The sequence below is a fragment of the Cydia splendana genome, chromosome 26, assembly GCF_910591565.1.
Source record: "Cydia splendana chromosome 26, ilCydSple1.2, whole genome shotgun sequence".
Taxonomy (NCBI): Eukaryota; Metazoa; Arthropoda; class Insecta; order Lepidoptera; family Tortricidae; genus Cydia; species Cydia splendana.
In genome coordinates, this window is record NC_085985.1 from 1,355,090 (window position 1) to 1,375,485 (window position 20,396).

Sequence of the window (20,396 nt, forward strand, 5' to 3'; positions counted from 1 at the left end):
AAAAATTACGCTCTAAATAAGTGCTAAAATTCAATTAAAAGCTTAAGGCCTGTTCAGGATGACGCGACTTCATATGCGTTTTCCAGCTGACTCTCTGATTGAACTTCTTATTGCATTGCACACACTCAAATCTCTTGTATTCACTGTGTATCCACATGTGCTGTACTAAGCTTGATTTCCTGTAAAACGTCTTTGAGCAGTCTCCACAAACGTAACCCTTTTCCTGAGAGTGTGTGATGACGTGGTCATCTAAACTCTTTTTGTGTTTATAGCTTTTTCCACAGTGACATACAAAGTCAGTTTCGGTGTGGGTTACTTGAAAATGATTGGCGAGTCTTTTAGGAGTCGTGAATTTTTCGTTGCACCGAGCACAGGAGAATATTTTTTCCGGGGCGCCATGTTTCTCAGTCATGTGGGCGTCTTTCTCTTTGAGCAGTATGAAGCGGTCACCGCAGAGCGTGCAGCAGTATTGCCGACACAGTTTGAATTTAGTCAAGTGGTCATGTTTCTCTTCCGCTGAATCAAAAGTTCGTTTACATTTCCGGCATATTCGCTGGCGGCCGAAATGTACGAATTGGACGTGTTGGCGGAGAGAATTCAGCGTAGAGTATGATTTGCCGCATACTTCACATGTTACTTTGGAATAGTGTGTTTGGGTATGTCTGCTCAATTGACGTAAAGAATACGCTTCCATTTGGCAAAGAGCGCACGTCCACTTAGAATTATTGACGAGTTTGAATGGCTGTAAACCCACTTCATAGTTTAGGTTTATGTCTGGATTGTAATGTTTAGTTTTTAAATGTCTAGCAGCCGTCTCTAAGTCCAGTAAGCGTTCTTTACAAATACGACATTTGAAGTCAGTAATGTCTACTTTTATATAGCCTTCAGAGCAATGTTGAAATGCGAATCTCACTTCGAATATTTTGTGTTCGTCTTCCATGTGCGCTCTAAACACTACAGGGTCCTCATACTCATAAGTCTCGCAACAATATACGCAAACCATGTGGTTCTCAGGGAGCTTGAAAGGATACGCCGTAGTGTACTTGACGACTACTTGGCCGTTTTGTCTTGAGGAGGCTTGTTCATCTTCTAGAACAAAAGAAATGCCCTCGGTCATTCATTCACGTCCTGACTCGTGTAGAAGCCGGTTAAAAGTAATGTACAATTAGAAAAACCGTTAGCTTATCACCGCTGTATACAAATGTGTATGCAGGGATGCCAAGCCAATAGCTTTGCCGACTGTACAACGTACAATAGGAAACTGTGTCGCAAATGAAATTGCACGTTTTATAATGACTATTATGAGTAGGTACGACGATAGGTTTAAACGGAAGTGAATAAACAATAGTACTTAACCAATATTTTTTATCCAGTAGGTATATTTAACGTCGAACTAAAGCAACAACACTGAGCAAAGCTTGTAAAATCAAAACTTCATTATTGCCGTTTTTGTCCAAGCTCGTGCGAGAATATTTCAGGGTGGTGTTTCTGGACATGCATTTTTAATTTCTTATTGTCCGTGAAGAGTCTGCTACACACGGGGCACATTTTCTTCTTGCTGTCGTCGTGAATGATCAGATGTTGTTTCAAGGCTTTGTCCCGAGCGAAAGTTTTATTACAAACGTGGCATTTTAGTGGGCGCTCCCCGGTATGCTGATGCGTATGCTCGCGCAAATCCCTTCTAGTAGAAAACGTCAAATCGCAGTACTGACATTTGTGGTCCTCCGTGTGTGCTGCTTTAAAATGAAAGTACAACAACGTACGCCGTTCAAAAACTTTCTCGCATTCTGTACAACGAAATATTTTCCGCTCTTTTCCGTGAACTTCGACTTGATGGTCCTCTCTTCGCTCCCAAAAGAGAAAGCGTTCATTGCAGATAGCACATCTAAATGGCAGACAAGATTTATTCGTACGCATATGCTCTTTTTTGGCTTCTAAGCTTGGATAGGATTTTTTGCAACTTCTGCAGTAATACGTGCGTAAAATATTATCTATACTATGGCGTACTTTGACATGGTTATCAATTCCCCGCCGACTCTCAAATCTTTTCCCACAAATGTCGCATATATTTCTAAAGTAGTGCATCCCCGTATGCCGTGAAAGCTGCATGGTGCCGGTGAATTTTTGAGAACAAACGACGCACTCGTAGCGATTCTTCTCTAATCTCAATGGCACTAGAGCCAGGCTCTGGCTTAGTTCAATGTCTAATTCGTGTTCATCATGTAAATGTGTCGCTAGAGTTTCTATAGAAACAAAGGCCTTTATACACTTCTTACAGCGCAGGTTAGTTATGTCAACTCTAGTTTGGGTGTCGAGATTTCTTTTATGGCATGTGGATCTATCAACGTTCTGATGAACAATGTCCATATGAGCTCTAAACTGAGCTGGATCGGCGAATGTTTCCCGACAGAAACAGCACCGCAACAAGGAGGCTAACTGCAGGAACGGATACGCCGTCGAGTGTTTGAGTATCATTTGGGCGTTCTGCTTGGCGGCGTCCCGACTCCATCCAAGATAGTCTAGAAAAGAGAAGAGTTCAGTTGTTCACCAATTCCCAGAACGCTCAAATGTACTGAAATGATGGCGCTTTGTTAAATGTAAAATCCAGTAGTTTTCGGAGAACGGTAATTTAATTTGGTGAAATAGTAGTGGAATTCGAATTTTGCGCTTCTGCTGAGGGAAATCAAGAATATTTTCGTTGCGTGTCTACTTCTATACTCGTCAATGCCTTCTTAAAACGTATTTTGAAATAAATAAAAAGCAAGTTTTGCTTGGCATGTACATGGAATGGTAATTCTCTACATAGTTTAGCGCAAACTGTTTTAATATTGACAAATATAAACATCTGTGCATGCAGAAAATAAACTACATACCTACAGATACGCCTAGAGTTGGGATACAAGGCCCACACTCGTCACACTCTTTTCAACATGAGACCCGGTCGGTTTAGTGAATTGGGGCATTGCTAGCATTATGAGTGTATTGTAAATGGTTAAAGTTTAACAGTGACATCGCAATTTTGTTATTTAGGTACTCATATTTTATTAGCCACAGAAAGATTATCAACAACGTTGTTATGGTTTAAGCCGTTAACCTTTTGGACGCCAATGACCGATATATCCGCACCGCAGGTTCAACGCCAAAAACCGATTAATCGGTCACAGACCACAGAGCAACACAGACCTACGTGCATATGCATAAAATTCAATTTCAGTTTTGACACTTCGGTGACGTGGCGTCCGAGTGACAGCTTTTGTGTTTGACACGGCGTCGAAAAGGTTAAGTAATCTTCATGATTTTAAGATAATGAAACAAGCGTTAGAAACACGTCGCCACTTTTATTTACTTCTTTTTACAGAATATAACTGAACATTAACCACTAATTTGTTACAAAATGTTGTACAAGTAACAAGCATTATTCTTAACAATAATTACGATTAAATCAAAGTTTCAAAATCCAATCGGTGAATAATGTAATTCTAATCAGTAAAGAATCGAGTAACGGATTGATATTAAACATTAACAACAATTCTTTGGTAAGAAAGCCGTTAAATCCGGACCAAGCAAACTCTGCTTGGCATTTGCAATGTTAAAGTGATTAATGTCAAATTTCTATGAAAATAATTTGTCTATTTAATGACACTCCTTTTCTAGTTAGCTTATAATGGCTAAGCTAGAGTCACTTGGTCTCATATTCCGGATGACATTTCTTTATATGCAGATTCATTCGGTAGCGTCTCGTGAAAAGACTTTGACACACCGGACAAGCCATTTTCATGCTGTCATTGTGGGTGACCATATGTCTTTTTAAAGCTGCTTTATCCGAAAACGTCATATCACAAACATCGCAACCGAAAGCGCGCTCGCCAGTATGTATCCTGGCGATATGGGAGTTCAGTCTCGTCATCGTTGGAAACTGCGTGTCACAATATGAGCATTTGTTGTCATTAGTATGGGCAGTTTTTAAGTGTCCGTATAGTAACGCTCTTTGTTCGAAGGCTGCGTCGCATTCCGTGCATGAAAATACTGTCCTTTCTTTATTGTGGACTGCGACTAAATGATTCTCTTTCTCTTCCCAGTGACGAAATCGCTCACCGCAAATTTTACATTTGCAGGGTTGGCACTCTTTAGTGGTTTTTATATGTAGTCGTCTAGCTTCCACTGTGGGGAAGGATGTCTTACAGCGAAGGCAGGTAATTTTGTTCGAATGTCCGACTTTGCCGTGGAGCCAAAGTCCAGAGGCAGTTTCATACCCTTTTCCGCAAACATCACAAATATAATTACGGTAATGCTTCCCAGTGTGTTTACACAGCGCTCTAATATTGAAAAAAGTTTGGGAGCAAACGAGACACTGCATTTTGTTTTTGTCTAATTTCACAGGCACTAAACCGTGATGATAATTGAGATTTACGTTTAAACTGTGCCTAGTGTTTAGATGAATCGCTAGGTCTTCTACAGAGTCAATAATATCTGTGCATTCCTTGCAACGCAGATTTGTGATATCTACTCTGAGGCATCCGAGTTTATAAAATACGATCGATTTAGATTTTTCACTATCAGAATGACAGGAATCCATATGAGTTCTTAATTCATTGGGATCTTCGAATTTTTGGAGGCAGACGAAACACTGCAAGGAGCCATCGTTGTATTTGAAAGGATACGCCGTGGAATGCCTCAATATTATCCTTGCATTCTCCTTGGCAGCTTCGACACTCTTCCCTCCGAATATTTCTAGAAAAAAGAAGATTTCATTTTCTATTTGCTAGAACACGTTGCCTAAAGTTACTTTCCTTTTATCTGCTTTCATTATACGGATATGGGATCAAGAATTAATTCCGAAAGGGATTGCCATCTGACTTCCAATGCAGAGGCCGAGTAGGTTTTGGACTTGGTCAGCAACTAATCCAACCAACAGGTGATAAAAGATGTTTATAAGATATTAACTTCTGGGTGATTCTTTTCGATGTGCCCTTTAATTCTGTAACGCCTGGCGAACAATTTATTACAGATTGGGCAAGCACTTTTTTTGGTATCGTCGTGTGTGACTTTATGCCGTTTCCAACCCTGCTTGCAGGTGAATCTCAAATTGCACATATCGCATGCGTATGGCCTCTCACCAGTATGTGTAGCTACATGTTCCTTTAATTCTGTCGAAGTATGGTATTGCTTATTACAATATGAGCATTTATATTTGTCCGTATGTGTGCTATTGAAGTGTCGGGACAAATAAGAGCGGTATTTAAAGACTTGGTCGCATTCGATGCAGCGATACGTTCTTCTTTTTTGGTTATGAGCTGTAACTTGATGAGTTTCTCTAAGCTCCCAGTTTAAAAAGCGTTCACCGCACGTTTTACACACATAAGTTTGGCATAGTTTGCTTGTTTTCATATGGTCGGTCTTTGCTTCTGCGCTGGGGAAAGATATTTTGCAGCGTCCACAAAAATACTCATCGTTTTTCACTGGATGCTGAGAACGAATATGTAAGTCAAGATTCTGGCACGTTCTAAATTTTCTTCCGCATATTTCACAAGTGAATTGATAGTAGTGCATAGCTGTGTGTCTAGAGATACTTTGTATGGAATAGAGAAGTTCAGAGCAAACGACGCATTGAAATCGATTTTTCTCTAATTTTAAAGGCACTAATCCGAGAGATTTAGAAACGTCTAAGTTTAAGCGATGAATCGCGATTAAATGGTTCGCTAAATTGTCTAAAGAGTCAAATTTGGCGGTGCATTTGCAGCGCAAATCAGTGATATCTACAGGAATATAAGTATTGTAGACAAAGAGTGGAGCTGCATTAGATCTCTCTATGTGACTGTGTTTGTCGATGTGCGCTCTGAGCAAACCGGGGTCGTCGAAAGGATCGTAGCAGATGTAACACTGTAAGTCGGTCGCGTGATATTTGACGGGGTAGGCCGTGGAGTGCGCTAATATGAGTTTCGCGTTCCGCCTGGCTGCCCGCACCGAACTGGTATCTTCGTTACGTTCTAGAAAAGAGAAAATTTCAGTTCCTAACTGCTCGTTCTGGATGGTAATAATTGTCGACGTCCATTTTTCAGCTGAGTTAGTAATGATGTATTGACATTGATTGAGAACAAATGAAAATACTTACATTTTTTTTTCTGAATTTAGTACTAACGGCTTGACATAGATTTTCTAATAATTTATTGATATGGAAACGGCGTGAAAAGTAAATTGAAGTTATTATAATTGGATTCCATAAACCTAACGATTGAGGGTATGTATTTATAATTGAATCACGTATGCTTCCTCCCTAAATGCCTCTTCAGACGTGACGCAGTCGCAAACCTTAGTCCGCAATGCACGCAAGTAATATATTCGCTAGAATGACACAGCTTGAAATGATCATAGAACGTCCGGCGGCTACTACAAGTTACATTACAATCGGAACACTGGTACGCCTTTTTAACTAAATCATGGTGTTCTACCATATGTTGCTGTTTTAGTTCCCAAGTAGGTAACCTCTCAGGGCAGAGAGGGCAACAATGTGACATGCACTTTTTCTCAGTTCTTTGGTGAAGCGATTTAGCTGCCATAGATGAAAAAAACATACCACAACGCCTACAATAAGCTTTGTGAGCTTCGTGGTTCTTTCTAAAATGCTGCAAAAGCCCTGTTGTAGCTACGTACGACTTTCCGCAAATCTCACAAACGTAGCTTCTAAAATGCGTGATTGTATGTCTGTTTAAATGTAGTAAAGAAGGTAAGCTTTCTTGGCAGACAGTGCAAGCCCACTGATTATCTAAAATAAACGGCATAACTCCAAGAGGAGATTCCGTGTGTACAATTTTAGAGTGATCTTTTAAGTGTGTGAAAGCTTGTTCCAATTCAGGGAAAGATGCGTCGCAAATCTTGCATCTAAGATTAGTAATATCAACCTTAACGTATTCAGATTTAGGTAGATTTTCAAATGGCATGCGGTAGTTAAATTTGGTGTGTTCGTTGTTCATGTGGAAACGGAACTGGGCAGGGTCGTCATGTAAGTCCCCGCAATACACGCAAAGTATAGACTTGTCGTTGACGCGGAAAGGGTACGCGCTCGTGAACTTTATAATTGCCTCGGCGTTTCTCCTTTCTGGATCGATTGTGTCCACTAGAAAAGAAAACGTCTTCTGTATTACTGGACTTTTCTTAGTGGAACACTTAACACCGAAATTTTCAAAGTTTTCAAACCAAGTTAGGTAAACGTAAAAGTGAAACAGACAATTAGTATTTCTACATTTATTAGAAGAACATGGCCCTTATAACAGTGCCGAAATATCGGAATTACATCAAATACATCAATATTTACAAGGTAAATATTCCGCAATTATCCGCAGTTTTAAGGTTTTAACCTATAAATTACTTATTGTTATTGTATAAATATCATAAATACAGATAAGTTTTAAAATAGATTGATTATGTCAGAGCTTGTATTGAGATCAATGATAGGTACTTATTTAATATATAAAGTTATACTTCACATATTTTAAGTTAGCGAGAAGCTTCAAAGGGAGGGAGGGCACTGCGTCGGTCCGCCAATGCGTGCGCCCGTTGAAGATTCTCGTTAAGCAATACATTTAAAAAGTTGAGTCTACAAAACACTGATTTAAACTTTCACTATAATTTTTACTCATTATTATTTAGCAGAACGGGACTTCATCGCGTATAATTAAGTTTTTAGATTTACCTCCGAATAATAATTAAGTCTACAAGTTATGCTTAGCTAAATGTCGTTTCAAACGAGACGAGAACAAAAATTTTAACCCGCAATGCTTGCAAGTCGAGCATTCACCAGAATGCTGCAGCTTAAAATGGTCATAATAAGAATTTTCACTATTAAAACTCATATTACAGTCCGCACACCTAAAGGAGCGCTTAATCTGTCCGTGGACAGTTTCCATATGTCTTTTCCTCCACTTCCAATCTATAAATCGCTCGTTACACTTCGTACATACATATGGCATGCAAGATTTTTCTGTCTTAGTGTGTTTTTCTTTCGCTTCCATAGTTGGGAAGACTTTTCTGCATTTCTTACAGGCCACTTCGTATTGCTGATGCTTTGAGCGAACGTGTCGGAGCAGGCCTGTTGTAGCCACATAGCTTTTCCCGCATACATGACATACGTAGCTTAAGAAGTGTGATATTGTATGTCTATTTAGATGGAAGAGCGTTGGGAAGTTCTTTTCGCATACAGCGCAGTTATGCACATCTTTGTGTAAGTAATATGGCATGACGCCTAGCTTCCCGTTCGCGTCTATTTTCCGTCCGTGCGTGCTCAAATGTTCCGCAACAGCATCTAAGCTTTGGAATTTTTGTGTACATATCCTGCAGCTTAAATCGGTGATGTCAGCTTTAATGAACTCCAGGCTGGGAAGATTGTGGAATGCAACTTTAAGGGTGAAATGTTTATGCTCATCTTCCATATGCTTGCGGAAGAAGACTGGGTCGTCATAGAGATCTAAGCAGTATACGCACAGTATGCTTTTGTCCGAGACGCGGAACGGATAGGCTGTGGCGTTAGTCAGTATGGTCTCGGCGTTACTTCTCGCCGGATCGTAACTCTTTTCTAGAAAAGAAAACAACCCATTGACTGCTTTCCTTGAGGCTCCTTATAGACGTTTTAACGGACGTGTGAAAGTATAAGTACGTAGGTTAAAGCCGTAAGGCTCGAGTTTAAAGTTTTTGGGGTATAATCGCAAACGTTTGATATTCGATGCAAATGTCTAATAACTAAAGTGCAACGCGTCCCAAAATTGCTCCGCAACTGGTACATCTTACTAATTAAGGTTTTAAATATGGCAAAGTCGCTGGAATTATTTTGGGATTTGTTAGAAACATGGAAGAAGATAAATGAACGGCCCTCTTCTTGGTTCTTTGTAAGACATTTTAGAAAGAAAATGTAGTACAATATTTGCTTGCGTGTAAGTTTTCTAATGTAGCAAAATCGTTCATTTATTTCAACCATGTTGTAGCCATTTCAAATGGCCTATTTAATATGGATACATCTCGTACAAATATCACACAAATTGAATAAATTGTTTTACTATCAGAGCTGAATATACTTAAAAATACTAAACTGAAAATAAATATATCGACAGATATAGCTCGTCTAAAGGAAATATTTTTTCAGTATTTAATTCAAACTTAGTTACACATTAGTTAGTATCGATCAATTTATTTTCAGTCTAGCAGATTATTACGTACCTTTCGAAGATAACTCGAAGCGGAGCGTATAACAACATTTAGATTATTAGGAATCGAACCCAATATGGCTGAAGTCCCGTCGTTTTCATTCTTTGTCGGCATGTTTTAAAATATTTGGAATATTTTTTGCAGTAGCAATTTTTATTTTTAATTCTAAACATTGATTTAAAAAAGTTGTTATTTTAATTATTGTCTGTTTCTATGAGAAGGGTCAATCCACGGTGACTCCTGTTACTTCTAACCCACTATTAGCAGCAATTTATCCTCATATTATTATGATTATGATTATATTTTAAATTTATTATTGCCCATGACTAACCGTCTAGAGACCTATAAGAAGGTATCCCATTCTATTTTGAATGTTTGTCAAATCAAAATTGCAAGTTTAGATGTGTCGGCTAGAGGATATTAAAAACTTGATCAAAGTAGCTAAATGTGTTAAATAAATTTTAAGTAATAAACAATGAAAATGTCAATTAAAATTTCTGAATCTCAATATAAAAAGGAGAATTCCGAAGTTCCTGAAGACCTAAAACCTAAAGGGGAAAATATCACAAAATACAAAATGCACTTCAAGTAAATAGCTCTGATAGTATGGAAGCGGCTTTTAACAACCCTCAAACGGTGGCCATATAAAGCTACAGTCAGTAATAGACTTAGAGCAAAACTATATTGAGACTGTAACTTTAGATATTCGGTAAATAAATATTTTTTTTAATTGTTTAAAATGTATTGTATTGTAAATGTAATGTATTGCTTGAGAATCATTTAAAACCGACCATTCATTGAGACATATCCATATTATGATACATGCGAGTTTACTACATTAAAACTGTATTGGCAGACTTTATACTAAAATAATTTTTTTATGAATAATTCATTTCCTAGTCTAGAACAAATTTGCTCAATTAAGTAATTTAATCATTTAGTTAGACTAAAGTCATTGAATTATAAAAAAAAATCATTTAAATCAGACTAAAACAAACAACTTTAGTTTTTGTATTCCTTGTTTGATTTTAGATATATTTAGGGTTCTTAGTTTAAATTTAATTTTATTCATAGATATATTTAGTTCATAAGTTATTTATTTGTCTTTTTACTGATTAATAAATAAACGACTAAAAGGTAAGATTATGATATTCACAAAATATTTTTTGAAATCGATGTAACACAAACATACACACATTTGTGTTAAATACTTGTGATTTTAAATCAACATTTCTTTTCGATTTAAGTACAATACCTACTTATTTTTTAATTTGAAATTATTTATATACCTATGTATAGCAATCCGAGTTAATTAAAATGATATAATTTAAGTAGAAACTCTGCCAATGTAAATGTTGGTGAATAGAGTTGACTTGAATATTATATATATATTTAGCATTAGTTTGTACATCCCATAAATAGTCTGACAGATAGCCGTACTTTAGCTCTAGATATCATAATATAATTATAATACTAGCGACCCGCCCCGGCTTCACAGGGGTTACACAAAATCATAACAAATTATACACCTAAACCTTCCTCAAGAATCACTCTATTGATATGTGGCGACAGGCGTTTTAATTATTAATATTTTTATAATTAATATTAACGTACTGTATTCAAATGCAATCGCGGCTCCGCGCGACGCGGGCGCAGCGTACGAGTACTTGCCTTATCGCTCGGTTCGCTTCGCCGTAGATCGGCGGCCCGAGTGCGCATTCGTGCGCGCTCGGAATTCTCAGTTAGTCGGCAAATTACCACTCTCGAGGCCGGTCGCATGCGCTCGCGCCGCCCGAGCTAACGGTTATTGCTTACGCGCCGACTCGCTTTTGCTTTATATTCGGTTTGCGTGCGCGCCGAATACGCTTATAGCTTTTGCTTTTAATGTATACTTTCTTTATGTGCTTTTTCTATCTTCTGTGCTTACTCTGACTTTCTCTTCAACTATACTGTGCTGTGCTTTGTACTCTTACTTCTTTCCTTTGTGTTTGTGACTCTTGTGTGCCGTTATTGACAATATATAATTAATGTGGAACTAGCTTGTTTCTCTTATCTCGCTAGGCTAGTTCACCACAGATAGGTGAAAACCGCATGAAAATCCGTTGAGTAGTTTCTGAGTTTATCGCGAGCGTACGGTCGGTGCCCCAACTTAAGTATCCAAGTTGTCATACTAATTGTATAGAAATGTGGATGTTAGGGAACCGACATACACACAGACAGATGGCGCGGGGGACTTTGTTATATAAGGTGTAGTGCAACAAACTATGGACCCTTATTTGTCTGAAATAAATGCATTTTATTTAAAACATTCATGTCAACTCAATTCCCCAACAAAAAAAACTCAATTGATGCCTACCTTTCTTTTTCTTCTCCGGTTTAGCTTTGCTAGCAGTCGCTTTAGGTGTCTCCTTCCTAGTCTTAGCTTTCTTAGCGGGGCTGGCTTTAGTTTTAGTGGAGGATTTTCTCTTCTCCGCTTTGGCGTTGTCAAGGAGGTCTAGTAGGTCTACGGATTCCTTTTTAGGCACTTTGCTGGCGAGTTTTGTTAGCGGCTGGTCGTCAACTGAAAATAAAGATTATGGTTATACTCTGTATCTTTAGGTATTTAAATAAAAGTAAACAAAACACATGGTCTAATAAAACATGGTCTTCTATTCCCAGAGTGACACGGGCCTACGTCACAATAACATTGCCACTTTATTTCAACATAACATGTTACATGGGTACATTATACCTATGGTTAATAAGTTAAAATATTTCTTTATAATTTTATAATTTTCAATTATGTATTTTATCTTAAATTTTACAATAACACGTCATTTTTAATTATTCGTTAGCAATATCTTCCGATTCACGACAGAAATTTCAGACGTTCGGGTAATTCTGTTTACACTACTGACAACACAGGATAGCTCTGTCACATTTGACAATTCGGATCTAGATAACTTCATGCCCTGACCGTCATCCTTGTCGAACGCGTGTTAATTGTTATTTCCTTCTCGCTCAGTGTCAGCAGTCGCAGTGTTTTCCAAACTTTTCACGCCGTAAGCTTGGTAATTAATGTGTAACTGTGAATTAGTTTTTCAAACGTTTGTCTTGTATAGATAAATAAAGTTTAATTTAATACATTAGATTTGTTTTATTTTACTATGTTTCTACATGAATAACTTAAAATTAATGCCGTTAAAATAATTTTCACCGTTGGTTAAAATTCTCCCACATTTTAAAGTTTGAGAACCTGTAAACAGCATGATGACGTAGGCCCGTGTCAGTCAGCCCGTGCGAATCTCGGAATAGAGTACCAGGCGGAGTATATTATTATACCATGCAAAACATTTATTGGTTAACCAACCAAATACAAAACTGCCTGGATCAGACACTGAACGACTTGACTTCAACCTACATTATTTGATCATGTAATGTTTTCATCTACACTCAACTGGCTTAAGGAGCCATTTGAGGGTAGATTTTGTTTACTTTTATTTAAATACCTAAATCACCATCAAATTTGTCGGAGCGGCCAAGGTGATCACAATTATCTGGACGAAGCTTCTACTATTAAGACAAGAGAAAGTGCAAGTTCAGATATTTTCGATATATCTGGCTCCAATTTCACCACGGTGACAGGTGCGACAATTGTAAAATCACTGTTGCTGACGTCACAGGCATCCATGGGCTACGGTTACCACTTACCATCGGGCGGGCCGTATTCCTGTTTGCCACCATCATTGTATTATTAAAAAAAACTTTACTATATCGGAAAAAAACAGATATCTCTTTTGCGAAGTTTCTGACAATTGTCAAGATTTAGAAGAATTGTAGGTAATTCTTGACAGGTAATGAGTTATATGTCGGAATTTCGTGACAATTGTAGTGTTTCTTGTGACAATTGTCATAAACTTAGCAAGAGAAATATCTGTTTTTTTCCGATATAATAAAGTTTTTTTTAATAAAACAATGATGGTGGCAAACAGGAATACGGCCCGCCCGATGGTAAGCGGCAACCGTAGCCCACGGATGCCTGTGACGTCAGCAACAGTGATGTTTTACAATTGTCGCACCTGTCACCGTGGTGAAATTGGAGCCTGATAGCGATTGTACAGTGTAGTTATTGTAAGGCCGCGGGTCTGGACGCACGCGGCCGGTGGAACGATGAGCGGCAGATCAAGGCCGTTCATACATTGCGCTCGCCCAAATCGACGCTACGGTTGCGTGCAACCAGTCCAAGCCACGGCTTATGTTTCAACGCTAAGTTGGATTAAAATACAAAAAAAAAGAAAATTGTAGTTTCTGAGATTGAAGAACCGAAACAGGTCCTTACGTTTAGCTTCATATTCTGAACTTGCTCTATTGTCCTAAAAAAGGACATTGGGCCTCACATAGTAAAAATACTCCCGGTCGTCTTCGTCCATAACGTCGAAACCGCCCCGTTTGTCAAAACGCCACAGCTGTGCGTCTTGTTGTCCTAAAAAAAGGACATTGGGCCACACATGGTAAAAATAAGGACTTACAGTCTTTGTCTTCGTCCATATTGTCGACCCCGGTCGTCAAAAAGGACATTGGGCTCACATGATAAATACTTACTGTCATCTTCGTCCATATCTTCGAAGCCGCCCCGGTCGTCGAAGTCGCCGTCGCTGTGATTTCTCTTGTGGCTCTTCTGAGTAGGTACTAAAAGGAGGACATTGGGCCTAACATGGTAAATAAGTACTTACGGTCATCATCATCCATATCGTCAAAGCCGGCGGTCGTCAAAATCGCCACAGCTGTATGTCTTCTGTTGTCCTAATAAAAGGACATTAGGCTCACATGATAAATACTTACTGTCATCTTCGTCCATATCTTCGAAGCCGCCGCGGTCGTCGAAGTCGTCGTCGCTGTGATTCTTCTCTTGTGACTCTTCTAAGTAGGTCCTAAGAAAAGGACATTGGGCCACACACGGTAAATAAGTGGTGTACTTTCGTTTGGGCCAAATACCTTTCGCCAAATTTCACTTCCCAAGAAACTTATCGCAATAGTTTCATTTCCCAAAGGAACCTTTAGCAAAGTTACACTTCGCATATAATTTATTTGGTCAAATTATCATTTGTCAAGATTTTCCTTTGTCAAATGTTATTAGGACAAAACCTTATTTAGCAAACGTTTTGGTTGGACTGGAGCAAAGGGGGGGCTGCGACTTAGATTTTTTTGACAAAGTGGTGTCACTATGACACTATTTTTGAATGATTGTAATGTGTAGATCACGTCAAAATAAGCATCTTTTATTGAAAAATATTTTCTCAAAACCAAAAAAAATGGCCGAATTAGACTCCTCCAAAGATTGATGTTTTAAAGGGAGCTGGGACTTTGGACTGGGAGATAGAGTGTTTAACATAACACTCTTACAAGGCAGGTCGGTGTAGGTACGACGACGAGCGAAGCGAGGAGGAGTGTTAGGTAGAACTGCGACCTTACAGTGCGCGAGCCGAGCGAGCGAAGCGAGAGTGCCGCGGCAGCGGCCGGCGAAGCGCCAGAACCAAAACCGACTTTTTTATAATAAAGTCCCAGCTCCCTTTATGCAAGTAAGTTATGCATAATGATATAATGATACATTTGACTAAATAATACTTGGTAAAATGAAACTTGTCCAAGTAATTATTTGCTAAACAATAACTTGCCAAAAAAGACTATTGCTAACTGAAAAATTGCGATAAGTTGTTTTGCCAAACATTTTTTTGGGAAATGATAATTTGGGAAACATAGTTTGGGATGTGATACTTTGGGAAACGTTGTTGGCCCATTCGTTAGTAAACCTAAATAAGTACTTTATACGGTCGTCTTCGTCGATATCGTCGAAGCCGCCCCGGTTGTCGGCCATACCAAAAAAAGGACATTGGCCGTCACATGGTAAATAAGTACTCACGGTCATCTTCGACCACATCGTCGAAGCCGCCCCGATCGTCGAAGTCGTCGTCGCTGTGATTCTTCTCTTGCGGCTCTTCTGAGTAGGTACTAAAAGGAGGACATTGGGCCTAACATGGTAAATAAGTACATACTTACGATCATCTTCGTCCATATCGTCAAAGCCGCCGCGGTCGTCAAAACCGCCACAGCTGTACGCCTTCTGTTGTCCTAAAAAAAGGACATTGGGTCTCACATGGTAAATAAGTACTTACAGTCATCTTCGTGCATATCTTCGAAGCCGCCCCGGTCGTCGAAGGCGTCGTCGCTGTGATTTCTCTTGTGGCTTTTCTGAGTAGGTACTAAAAGGAGGACATTGGGCCTAACATGGTAAATAAGTAGTTACGGTTGTCATCGTCCATATCGTCGAAACCGCCCCGTTTGTCAAAACGCCACAGCTGTACGTCTTCTGTTGTCCTAAAAAAAGAACATTGGGCGGCACATGGTCAAAATAAGGACTTACGGTCATCTTCGTCCATATCTTCGAAGCCGCCCCGGTCGTCAAAGTCGTCGTCGCTGTGATTCTTCTCCAGCTTCACCGGTTCCAGTTTCACCTCCTTCTCCAACGGCTCTTGAGTGACTATAGGAGAGAATTTCATCGTTAGATTTAATTGACCGAAGCGTAGCGAAGGTCTACGTTTTGACTCGGGCATTTTGCTTTCGTATGTCCGTCTGGATGTTCTCCTCTACAGGTCACAATTCTCAACCGATTCTCGTGAAATTTTGTGACCAGGTTCTATGATTAAATATTTTTTTTATGTCAATCCAGCGCCTAAACAAATAGTCGTATCGATATCATAAGGGTTTTTTCTTTTTGAGATATTTATAGATTGAATTTTTTTTAATACAATAAAAAAAAAAAAAAAAAAATTAAACGGCCAAAGAGTCAGAAAATTTATTTCGCTGGTTTCGGAGGGATTGAGATATTTAATTTTAACTAATTTTTATTTGAGAATGAGTAGCTAAATTTCGTCAGCTTATCTAAGAACTATTTGGCTCAGTTTGTAAACGTTCGCTTTTTTTGTTTGCACAGAGAGTCTGGGTTCAATCCCCAGTATTTGTATGCTGGGATATAAGTTTTTTTATTTTTTACACTTAAATTTCGTATTGTTTTTTTTTTATTTACTATATTTAAAGCTCTTAGCACCATGCATTTCGAGCATGCAGAGCTTTAGCTTGCGAGGTCTACAGCTCACAGAGCCACTAGTGTATGGGTTTTATTAAACAAGCAATCAAAAACTGTTAGTAAGTTGATACTACAGCCTATGGAGGCTTGCTAATGCAAAGACAAAAGTCAACCTGTGAATTGTCACACATTTGCCTGTCTGTAGTTTTGTTCTATGAGATTTGGCTTATAGGGGCTAGCATCCAGGGCAACAAAAAAAAAATTCACAATATTCATTGGATTAGAGGTTATTTATGCTGGCACCATCTGTAGTCACCATCTTTATTATTATTATTAGTCACCATCATGTAGGCACCATCTGTATCATAGAACAAAACAGACAGGCAAAACCTAAAAACCACTCAAATTAGTAGGAGTAATTTGGTACATTTTAAGAAAACTAGTTTTGAAGTTGTCTTACTCTCCATCTGAAGCTCATCAACCACTGTCCGTCCCGGATCCAGGTACTGCATGAACATCTTCTCACACTCCTGCACCTGCCGCTTGAACTCCGAGGCATCCCGTAGCCGGGATATGCAGGGCTCGCAGATCAGACGGCTATTGCTGTTGGGGCCCGACGTTTGGGCGAAGGCGATCTGAGGAATACAAGGAAAATCACTTGTTAACTGGATTAAATGAGTGTTTTATGACAGACCTTACAAATCCGACTTAATTTTTTAGGTTTGTCCCAATCAAATTCATTAGCATATTCTATTCAAGATTATAGCCTCATTTTCAAGAAGATTGATATTATTGAAATTGAGTTTCTGCGTGACCTAATTTTTTATTTTCTGTGGATGTGAATAAAACATTCATCCTGCAAAAAAGATGCCTAAAAATAATATATCGCATGAATTTTAGAGACTCACTTCGAGACGTTTTCCGAGAGAAACGCTTCCTTACACTGACCGGAATCTACATCCTAGAAGTATGCTTATTTGTAAAAAAACAGCCTAATTATTTTACAGCTCACTCTTCAACTAAGTGCAATGCTAGGACCCAATATAAATATAACATTATACTACCAAAAACAAACACGTCTATATACAAAAAGAGCACTTTTGTAACAGCTATTCGAGTATTTAATCACCTTCCAGCTGATATTAAGGCACTTGAAGACAACCGATTCAGGGTAAGGTTGAAAAACTGGCTATTAGATAAAACATTTTATAGTCTGAAAGAATATTTTGAGCATTAATTGGTATGTAATTATCTTTGCAATGTTATTTAAGTTTAGTTCATAAGTTATTTAAGTATTGCATACCCGAAATGGGTAACTGTTGAAACTAATTGTATCATGATTACCATCCACAAAATTTAATGTACACAGTACTGCAATAAATCATTCTTATTCTTATTCTTATTCTTATAAGATTGTTCTGTCTAGTTTTAAAAGGTTTGGTTGAGCATTATACCAGTCCATACATTAATACCAGTTTTAATAGTTAATTCCTACGGGAGATATACATACATACATACATACTAGCATAACCATCTAATAAAAGAAAAAAAAATATGCAGCAATTACTGAAGCATAGATAGTAAAAGGGCATTGACTTTAGATCTTCTAGTCTAAGACACCCATCACTGCATAAGTAAGAATTCACAGCTTCTACATAATCAATATTTTCACAAGCCACCCAAAACATATAGACATCCACAGCGCAACTCCACGGAGTGCACACTTAACTTTTTAATTTGGTCGTATAACAAAAAAACTTGACTTCAAGAAAATGGACGCCGTATTGCAGATTCCAATAAAACTCCAACTGGCTTTAAACACTTACACTGAGGTCGAAAGTCTCCGTCAGCATCTCGGAGTAAACTTCTCTCTTCCCCATCCAAAAATATTCGGTAGAAATGTCTTTATAACAGCCCTCAGCGAAACAACATCGACAAACGGTGGGGCCGCTAGGCCCCCGTAGCCAGTCAGTACTTTTGCCTTCCATTATCACAAATTTACTAATATTTTCACAGAAAATATTATTGCTATACTAAGGCGTACATAACTAATTAAATTACAACACTAAGGAACTATTCTCATCTATTTAGTTTTAATTTTGAGACACAAGAGCCGACTACCGACGCCATCACACCGTCGCGTCCTTCAGGATGTGTATGTTGCCAGTAACAATGCCTTGCCTCGCTTGCCTCTTGCCACTGCCAGCCAATGTTGATCAAATGTTGATGCAATAAAATATCATACACGCTCTATTATTAATTTAAACATAGAGATATATTAAATTGAGAACAAAACTCGCTGCTTATCTTATTTAAATTTTTGAACATTGACACGATTAGTTGAATAAATATTTGATTTTTTTGGCACGTTCAATTTGCGGTACTTAACAGGAAAAATCTTAAAGTAACTACTAACGCCATCTGTTGTTGAATAGCCAAAATACGCAACGTACAAGAAGAGGACCATTGCTTATTTATTTTTGCATTTGTACAAATGTACATTGAATAGCAATTTCAATACGTTTAAAATACAAATGATTGTCGTAAAAATTCAATAATTAATAACAATAAATATTGATTTAAACCAAAATTTAAACCCATAGCACTTTATTACTATTAATAATTTAGTAGGCTTTTCAGATTTTGCAATAACGAAACGCCGACAAGCAAAACAGGTTGTAACGTCAATACAATACTGAAAAGTGGAAATAAAATCTTTGTAATTATCCGGAAAATTAACTGAAACTTGCTGAAATCTACATACATATGAGTGGTACAAGCCGTAAAGGCCCGGTATTCGACCCGGGCCTGTGCCGTTGTTGCGGCGCGCTGAAGAAATGTCGCCTGTTGAACCACGAATACGATTGGCAGGGACAGAAAGAAGTGTACTCAGATATGTTCGTGGATTGCTTTGGTTTAATGGTAGGTCCTTCTTTGCTTGCTTTTATAAATTAAGTAGTCCGTGGCCCAGACGGAGCTGGCGGGACGACCTAGACACCTTCCTCAGTAACTGGCCAGAGCGGGCGCTATGTCGGGAGTCGTGGAAGATAAGGGGAGAGGCCTTTGCCCAGCAGTGGGACACCATTATATGCTAGGAAAAAAAAAACTCAGGTTAACTCAGATGATGTATTTGGAATTAAATGAGTTGCAAATACTTGAGACTGTTTTATAAAAATCTAATTTAAAGAGAAATATATTTCGACGCACAAACTATATACCCCTGAAGTTTATGGCCACGTTAACGTAGCAATAATTAGCTCGCGATAGTGCCAACATAATCTTTAACCATTTAATATTGTTTAAGAATATTTTACAGGCAATAGTCATAGTCATAGTCATATATTTATTAAAAAAAAACAATACAGGTATTGTGTTTGAATGAGTATGTTGGCAAAATATATTGTTTTATTGTATGCTTATTCCCTCAAGCAGCACCATTGTATTTCTATCTTTTTATTTGTTATTTATCATTGTTGAAGGAAAAGGATTAGTCATTTTGTGAGGGGTTTTTGTATTATATTTCCAGCTTTCACACCTAGATGGCACTGAGCTGGAGCGCCTGATCTGCGCCACCTGTGTGCTGAGACTGCGGGATGCCAGTGCATTCCGAGGACAGGTGCTGCGCTGTGAGGAGACACTGCTTCAGGCCAGCATACATGTGCATGGAGAAAACGGTATTGGTATAGTTATATTTCTATTTTTTTCCCATAAAATTTACTCTAAAACCTTTAAGAGCTTACCCCTCTGCCGAAAAATTTGCGCAATTGTGCAAACTTTTGTATGGAATGACATGGCTATTTGTATGTTACGTACAAATCATGTAGAAATAGCAATATATTTAATGTCCCCTTCCCCACAAGAATCGGCAGACTGTTTCGTACAGAAAATGATAGCCATGACGTCTCCAGTTACTAAATGCTCTAAGACTAAAACAAATGTCTAGTACAGTCAAGGTATTACTTCAACAGCAAAACTGCTAAGGTGCTTTTAGGACTCAAAAGGCACAAAACCTGCGTGGTGACCAGAATACTGACTGGACACTGTAAGTTGAACAAACACATGTTTTAAATTGGCAAGAAACAAGATGCGACATGCAGTTTCTGTCAGGAGTCAGAGGAGACTGCAATGCACATTCTCT

At 38.4% G+C, this 20,396-nt stretch overlaps 2 protein-coding genes across 24 annotated transcripts in view; one reads left to right on the forward strand and one right to left on the reverse strand.

Moving 5' to 3' along the window:
• Positions 1-18,420, reverse strand: part of LOC134803251 (gastrula zinc finger protein XlCGF57.1-like) — a 50,729-nt gene extending 32,309 nt beyond the window's left edge. For 17 of the 23 annotated variants that reach the window (XR_010145964.1, XM_063775977.1, XM_063775979.1 and 14 more), the window contains exons 1-4: positions 18,085-18,420; positions 16,719-16,893; positions 15,596-15,712; positions 11,552-11,755 (exon numbers count right to left, since the gene is read on the reverse strand). Coding sequence is in view for 22 of the 23 variants with exons in the window: in XM_063775977.1 (XP_063632047.1) it covers positions 11,552-11,755; positions 15,596-15,712; positions 16,719-16,893; positions 18,085-18,246 (658 nt within the window). In the remaining variant the exon portion in view is untranslated. Of the gene's footprint in view, positions 1-19; positions 1,090-1,175; positions 2,520-3,318; positions 4,732-4,944; positions 5,988-11,551; positions 11,756-15,231; positions 15,292-15,478; positions 15,517-15,595; positions 15,713-16,718; positions 16,894-18,084 lie in introns of those variants that run through there. The other 6 variants (XM_063775976.1, XM_063775982.1, XM_063775981.1 and 3 more) reach the window with 6 other exon arrangements.
• A 516-nt stretch (positions 18,421-18,936) lies between these two features.
• The window catches only part of LOC134803288 (zinc finger protein 57-like), a 124,501-nt gene continuing 123,041 nt past the window's right edge, over positions 18,937-20,396 (forward strand). Inside the window, exons 1-2 of the mRNA XM_063776059.1 lie at positions 18,937-19,180; positions 19,785-19,932. Of these exons, the coding sequence (XP_063632129.1) occupies positions 19,025-19,180; positions 19,785-19,932 (304 nt within the window). The 5' untranslated portion in view covers positions 18,937-19,024. The remainder of the gene's footprint in view (positions 19,181-19,784; positions 19,933-20,396) is intronic.